Source organism: Hyla sarda, unplaced genomic scaffold, assembly GCF_029499605.1.
Source record: "Hyla sarda isolate aHylSar1 unplaced genomic scaffold, aHylSar1.hap1 scaffold_36, whole genome shotgun sequence".
Taxonomy (NCBI): Eukaryota; Metazoa; Chordata; class Amphibia; order Anura; family Hylidae; genus Hyla; species Hyla sarda.
Genome location: NW_026610372.1, coordinates 1012196 through 1019796, shown reverse-complemented (window position 1 = coordinate 1019796; position 7601 = coordinate 1012196). Strand labels below are relative to the sequence as shown.

The window sequence follows — 7601 nt, the reverse complement described above, 5'->3', positions numbered from 1 at the left end:
GGCGGGGCTGTGATCACATGTCATTATATTACTATTCTATTATATCAGTGATGTCATACACGGGGCGGGGCTGTGATCACATGTCATTATATTACTATTCTATTATATCAGTGATGTCATACAGGGGGCGGGGCTGTGATCACTTGTCATTATATTACTATTATATTATATCAGTGATGTCATACAGGGGGCGGGGCTGTGATCACATGTCATTATATTACTATTATATTATATCAGTGATGTCATACAGGGGGCGGGGCTGTGATCACATGTCATTATAATACTATTCTATTATATCAGTGATGTCATACAGGGGGCGGGGCTGTGATCACATGTCATTATGTTACTATTATATTATATCAGTGATGTCATACAGGGGGTGGGGCTGTGATCACATGTCATTATATTACTATTATATTATATCAGTGATGTCATACAGGGGGTGGGGCTGTGATCACATGTCATTATATTAATAATATATTTTTTCAGTGATGTCATACAGGAGGCGGGGCTGTGATCACATGTCATTATATTATATTAGTGATGTCATACAGGAGGCGGGGCTGTGATCACTATATTAATAATATATTTTATCAGTGATGTCGTATCACTATTATATTATATCAGTTGTTACAAATTTATATTTGACTTGTTATTAGTAACAATTCGATATCGTATATGTAATATTCTTGGTGATGATGTCATGTCTAATCCTCGCCCACCATCACTCTATAGCTCCTCCCCCTGCGCACCCTGTACATTCTTTCTATTGTAGAGGACCGGCAGGTAAAGTGACTATAGTTCTGTGACTCCTGGCGGAGCTTACTTTGCCGGTCGCTCGTCTTTGGCGCCCACAGTTGATGCTGCTGTATTCGCCCCCACTTGATGCTGTTATATATGGCGCGTTGTCCTGCCAGCTCGGCTTTTAGACTCGGAAACATTTTTCCTCCAGTTGTCACCACGATAAATGAGAAGATAAATTATTTCAGCTCTTGAAATACTGTCAGTTGTTGCTGTGGTGGCGGTGATGGCGAATGCACTACGTGGCCGGTGCTCCCCTCAGGATGTACGTTATAATAAAGAAATCAAAACACTTATCAAAAGAAGAGGAAGCTTCTGCATTTCCTGCCATCATTTCAACCTGTAAAACCTGAATGAAGGACAAAAATGGTGAAATGTTCAGTCAGCATCCTCAGAGGACGGGGTATATGTAGGGTTAATGGTGGAGAGTCCTATCAATAATCAGTGAAATCCTGGAATCAGTAGAATGTGATGCAGACTATTGGACCCGCAGACTATCAGACTCCCCTAGACTATCAGATACCCCGGACTATCAGACCCCCCAGACTATCAGATACTCCGGACTATCAGATCCCCAGGACTATCAGATCACCAGGACTATCAGATCACCGGACTATCAGATCCCCAGGACTATCAGATACCCCGGACTATCAGACCCCCTGGACTATCAGATCATCGGACTATCAGTCCCCCCCCAGACTATCAGATCCCCAGACTATCAGATCCCTAGACTATCAGACCCCATGGACTATCAGACCCCAGGACTATCAGTTCACCGGACTATCAGACCCCCCAGACTATCAGACCCCCTGGACTGGCAGACCCCCCAGACTATCAGATCCTGGGACTATCAGACTCCCCCAGACTATCAGATAACCGGACCATCAGATCACCGGACTATCAGATCCCAGGACTATTAGATCACTAGACTATCAGATCCCCGGACTATCAGATCACCAGACTATCAGATCCCCGGACTATCAGATCCCCAGACTATTAGATTCCCAGACTATCAGATCCCGGGACAATCAGACTCCCCCAGACTATCAGATCCCAGGACTATCAGATCTCCAGACTATCAGACTCCCCCAGACTATCATACCCCCTGGACTATCAGACCCCCAGGACAATCAGACCCACCAAAGTATTAGACCTACCAGACTATCAGACTCCCCTATCTATCAGACTCCCCCAGACTATCAGACTCCCCCAGACTATCAGACCCACTGGACTATCAGATCACCTGGACTATCAGACTCCCCCAGACTATCAGATCCCCCCAGACTATCACATCCCCTGGACTATCAGACTCCCAGGACTATCAGACCCCCAGACTATCAGACCCCCTGGACTTTCAAACACCCCAGACTATCAGATCCCCTGGACTATCAGACCCCCCAGACTTTCAGACCTCATCACTCATACATCACTCTGTATGTCCGGCCCCTGAGGAGGCAGATTCCTGAGATAGGGCTGAAAATGATATGTAAATAAGGGGCTTTGGGGTACTGGTTCCCCCTTACTGGCTGGTCACTGATTCACACCTAATAGATATTCATAATCTCCCTCTTCACTATATGCTGAGATCCTGTGCATCTGTGATGATCTGTGTCGGCCGTGCATAAGATCTGATGAATGGCCATTGTAATCAGCGTCGCCCGCACTATTATCAGCCTGGTATTGGGGTCAGTTTAATGGGTCACTGGAGGATGGGAAGCAGAATGCATATTGGGGCTCATGCACATAAAGGTCCCATAATGGGAACCAAATTCACCCATCATCATCTTTAATTGTATAAGTATTTGTACTGGTGGTGTTATTGGTGGTTGTACTGGTTGTTGTGCTATTGGTGGTTGTACTAGTAGTGGGAGTGCTATTTGTGGTTGTACTGGTGGTGGTGCTATTTGTGGTTGTACTGGTGGTGCTATTGGTGGCTATACTAGTAGTGGGGGTGCTATTGGTGGTGGTACTGGTGGTGCTATTGGTGGTTGTACTAGTAGTGGGGGTGCTATTGGTGGTTTTACTAGTAATGGGGGTGCTATTGGTGGTTTTACTAGTAATGGGGGTGCTATTGGTGGTTTTACTGGTGGTGGTGCTATTGGTGGTTGTACTGGTTTTGGTGCTATTGGTAGTTGTACTGGTGGTACTATTGGTGGTTGTACTAGCAGTGGGGGTACTATTGGTGGTTTTACTAGTAATTGGGGTACTATTGATGGTTGTACTGGTGGTGATGCTATTGGTGGTTGTACTAGTGGTGGTGCTATTGGTGGTTGTTCTGGTGGTGGTGCTATTGGTGGTTGTACTGGTGGTGGTGCTATTGGTGGTTGTACTAGTAGTGTAGGGGGGATGCTAGTGGTTGTTCTACAATAGGTGGTTGTACATGTGGCGGTGCTAGCGATGATTTAACTTGTGGTGGTTGTACTAGTTGTTCTGTTACATGTGGTAGTTGTACTTGTGGTTTTGCTAGTAATGTTTTTTTGTGGTGGTTGTACTTGTGGCTGTACTAGTAGTGGTTGTACCTGTGGTGGTTGTACTTGTAGTTGTATTAGTTGTGGTTGTACCTGTGGTGGTTGTACTTGTGGTTGTATTAGTTGTGGTTATACCAGTGATTGTTGTACTTGTGGATGTATTAGTTGTGGTGTTGCCTGTGGTGGTTGTACTTGTAGTTGTATTAGTTGTGGTTGTACCTGTGGTGGTTGTACTTGTGGTTGTATTAGTTGTGGTTATACCAGTGATTGTTGTACTTGTGGTTGTATTAGTTGTGGTGTTGCCTGTGGTGGTTGTACTTGTAGTTGTATTAGTTGTGGTTGTACTTGTGGATGCATTAGTAGTGGTGGTACCTGTGGTGGTTTAACTTGTGGCTGTACTAGTAGTGGTTGTACCTGTGGTGGTTGTACTTCTGGTGGTACTAGTTGTGGTTGTACCTGTGGTGGTTGTTCTTGTGGATGCATTAGTAGTGGTGGCACCTGTGGTGGTTGTACTTGTGGTTATATTAGTTGTGGGGGTACCTGTGGTGGTTGTACTTGTGGTTATATTAGTTGTGGGGGTACCTGTGGTGGTTGTACTTGTGGATGCATTAGTTGTGGTGGCATCTGTGGTGGTTGTTCTTGTGGATGCATTAGTAGTGGTGGTACCTGTGGTGGTTGTACTTGTGGTTATATTAGTTGTGGGGGTACCTGTGGTGGTTGTACTTGTGGATGCATTAGTTGTGGTGGCACCTATGGTGGTTGTACTTGTGGATGCATTAGCTGTGGTTGTACCTGTGGTGGTTGTATTTGTGGCTGTACTAGTTGTCGTGGTTCCTGTGGTGGTTGTACTTGTGATGGTACCTGTGGTGGTTATACTTATGGCTGGACTAGAAGTGGTGGTACCTGTGGTGGTTGTACTTGTGGATGCATTAGTTGTGGTTGTACCTGTGGTGGTTGTACTTGTAGTTGTATTAGTTGTGGTTGTACCTGTGGTGGTTGTACTTGTGGTTGCATTAGTTGTGGTTGTACCTGTGGGGGTTGTACTTGTTGTTGTATTAGTTGTGGTAGTACCTGTGGTGGTTGTACTTGTGGTTGTATTAGTTGTGATGGTACCTGTGGTGCTTGTACTTGTGGCTGTACCAGTTGTGGTGGTACCTGTGGTGGTTGTACTTGTGGTTGTATTAGTTGTGGTTGTACCTGTGGGGGTTGTACTTGTGGCTGTACTAGTTGTGGTGGTACCTGTGGTGGTTGTACTTGTGGCTGTACTAGTAGTGATGGTATCTGTGGGGGATGTAGTGGTACCTGTGGTGGTTGTACTTGTGGATGCATTAGTTGTGGTGGTACCTGTGGTGGTTGTACTTGTAGTTGTATTAGTTGTGGTTGTACATGTGGTGGTTGTACTTGGGGATGCATTAGTTGTGGTGGTACCTGTGGTGGTTTTACTTGTGGTTGTATCAGTTGGGGTTGTACCTGTGGTGGTTGTACTTGTGGCTGTACTAGTTGTGGTGGTACCTGTGGTAGTTGTACTTGTAGTTGTATTAGTTGTGGTTGTACCTGTGCATGGTGTACTTGTGGTTGCATTAGTTGTGGTTGTACCTGTGGTGGTTGTACTTGTGGATGCATTAGTTGTGGTGGTACCTGTTGTGGTTGTATTTGTAGTTGTATTAGTTGTGGCAGTACCTGTGGTGGTTGTACTTGTGGCTGTACTAGTAGTGGTGGTACCTGTGGTGGTTGTACTTGTGGAAGCATTAGTTGTGGTGGTACCTGTGATTATTGTACTTGTGGATGTATTAGTTGTAGTGGTACCTGTGATTGTTGTACTTGTGGATGTATTAGTTGTGGTTGTACCTGTGGTGGTTGTACTTGTGGTTGTATTAGTTGTGGAGGTACCTGTGGTGGTTGTACTTGTGAATGCATTAGTTGTGGTGGTACCTGTGGTGGCTGGATTTGTAGTTGTACTAGTAGTGGTCGTACCTGTGGTGGTTTTACTCGCGGTTGTATTAGTTGTGGTTGTACCTGTGGTGGTTGTACTTGTGGTTGTATAAGTCGTGGTTATACCTGTGGTGGTTGTACTTGTGGTTGTATTAGTTGTGGTGGTACCTGTGGTGTTTGTACTTGTAGTTGTATTAGTTGTGGTAGTACCTGTGGTGGTTGTACTTGTGGCTGTACTAGTTGTGGTGATACCTGTGGTGGATGTACATGTAGTTGTATTAGTTGTGGTGTTGCCTGTGGTGGTTGTACTTGTGGATGCATTAGTTGTGGTGGTACCTGTGGTGGTTGTACTTGTAGTTGTATTAGTTGTGGTTGTACATGTGGTGGTTGTACTTGGGGATGCATTAGTTGTGGTGGTACCTGTGGTGGTTTTACTTGTGGTTGTATCAGTTGGGGTTGTACCTGTGGTGGTTGTACTTGTGGCTGTACTAGTTGTGGTGGTACCTGTGGTAGTTGTACTTGTAGTTGTATTAGCTGTGGTTGTACCTGTGCATGGTGTACTTGTGGTTGCATTAGTTGTGGTTGTACCTGTGGTGGTTGTACTTGTGGATGCATTAGTTGTGGTGGTACCTGTTGTGGTTGTATTTGTAGTTGTATTAGTTGTGGCAGTACCTGTGGTGGTTGTACTTGTGGCTGTACTAGTAGTGGTGGTACCTGTGGTGGTTGTACTTGTGGAAGCATTAGTTGTGGTGGTACCTGTGATTATTGTACTTGTGGATGTATTAGTTGTAGTGGTACCTGTGATTGTTGTACTTGTGGATGTATTAGTTGTGGTTGTACCTGTGGTGGTTGTACTTGTGGTTGTATTAGTTGTGGAGGTACCTGTGGTGGTTGTACTTGTGAATGCATTAGTTGTGGTGGTACCTGTGGTGGCTGGATTTGTAGTTGTACTAGTAGTGGTCGTACCTGTGGTGGTTTTACTCGCGGTTGTATTAGTTGTGGTTGTACCTGTGGTGGTTGTACTTGTGGTTGTATAAGTCGTGGTTGTACCTGTGGTGGTTGTACTTGTGGTTGTATTAGTTGTGGTGGTACCTGTGGTGTTTGTACTTGTAGTTGTATTAGTTGTGGTAGTACCTGTGGTGGTTGTACTTGTGGCTGTACTAGTTGTGGTGATACCTGTGGTGGATGTACATGTAGTTGTATTAGTTGTGGTGTTGCCTGTGGTGGTTGTACTTGTGGTTGTATTAATTGTGGTGGTACCTGTGGTGGTTGTACTTGTAGTTGTACTAGTAGTGGTGGTAACTGTGGTGGTTGTACTTGTGGTTGTACTAGTAGTGGTGGTACCTGTGGTGGTTGTACTTGTGGTTGTATTAGTTGTGGTGGTACCTGTGGTGTTTGTACTTGTACTTGTATTAGTTGTGGTGGTACCTGTGGTGGTTGTACTTGTGGTTATATTAGTTGTGGTTGTACCTGTGGTGGTTGTACTTGTGGATGCATTAGTTGTGGTAGTACCTGTGGGGGTTGTACTTGTGGTTGTATTAGTTGTGGTGGTACCTGTGGTGGTTGTACTTGTGGTTGTATTAGTTGTGGTTGTACCTGTGGTGGTTGTACTTGTGGTTGTATTAGTTGTTGTTGTACCTGTGGTGTTTGTACTTGTGGTTGTATTAGTTGTGGTGGTACCTGTAGTGGTTGTAATTATGGTTGTATTGGTTGTGGTTGTACCTGTGTTGGCTGTACTTGTGGTTATATTAGATGTGGTTGTACCTGTGGTGGTTGTACTTGTGGATGCATTAGTTGTGGTGGTACTTGTGGGGGTTGTACTTGTGGTTGTATTAGTTGTTGTTGTACCTGTGGTGGTTGTACTTGTGGTTGTATTAGTTGTGGTTGTACCTGTGGTGGTTGTACTTGTGGATGCATTAGTTGTGGTGGTACCTGTGGTAGTTGCACTTGTGGATGCATTAGTTGTGGTGCTACCTGTGATTGTTGTACTTGTGGATGCATTAGTTGTGGTGGTACCTGTGATTGTTGTACTTGTGGATACTTTAGTTGTGGTGGTATCTGTGGTGGTTGTACTTGTGGTTGTACTAGTTGTGGTGGTACCTGTGGTGGTTGTACTTGTGGTTGTATTAGTTGTGGTGGTACCTGTGGTGGTTGTACTTGTGGGTGTATTAATTGTGGTTTTACCTCTGGTGGTTGTACTTGTGGTTGTATTAGTTGTGGTGGTACCTGTGGTGGTTGTACTTGTAGATGCATTAGTTGTGGTGGTACCTATGGTGGTTGTACTTGTGGATGTATTAGTTGTGGTGTTGCCTGTGGTGGTTGTACTTGTGGTTGTATTAGTTGTGGTGGTACCTGTGGTGGTTGTACTTGTGGTTGTATTAGTTGTGGTGGTAATGGTGG

At 44.9% G+C, this 7601-nt stretch overlaps 1 protein-coding gene across 1 annotated transcript; it reads right to left on the bottom strand.

Moving 5' to 3' along the window:
* Positions 1 to 3651: 3651 nt before the first annotated feature.
* Positions 3652 to 6992, bottom strand: LOC130331912 (mucin-2-like). Its single transcript, XM_056553727.1, has 5 exons — positions 6966 to 6992; positions 6798 to 6811; positions 6336 to 6685; positions 5454 to 6251; positions 3652 to 5210 (listed from the first exon to the last, which is right to left on the bottom strand). Exons 1-5 carry the CDS (start codon positions 6990 to 6992, stop codon positions 3652 to 3654), a joined length of 2748 nt encoding a protein of 915 aa, XP_056409702.1.
* Positions 6993 to 7601: the final 609 nt, after the last annotated feature.

Bases quoted from the DNA above. Each gene is read 5' to 3' on its own strand.
- LOC130331912 (XM_056553727.1), bottom strand. From the start codon at position 6,992: ATGCATCCACAAGTACAACCACCACAG. The intron at 6,252-6,335 runs GTACTACCACAA...CAACCACCACAG, and splicing joins CACAAGTACAACCACCACAG to GTACAACCACGACTTATACA. The intron at 5,211-5,453 runs GTATCACCACAA...CTACAAATCCAG, and splicing joins TACATGTACATCCACCACAG to CCACCACAGGTACCACCACA.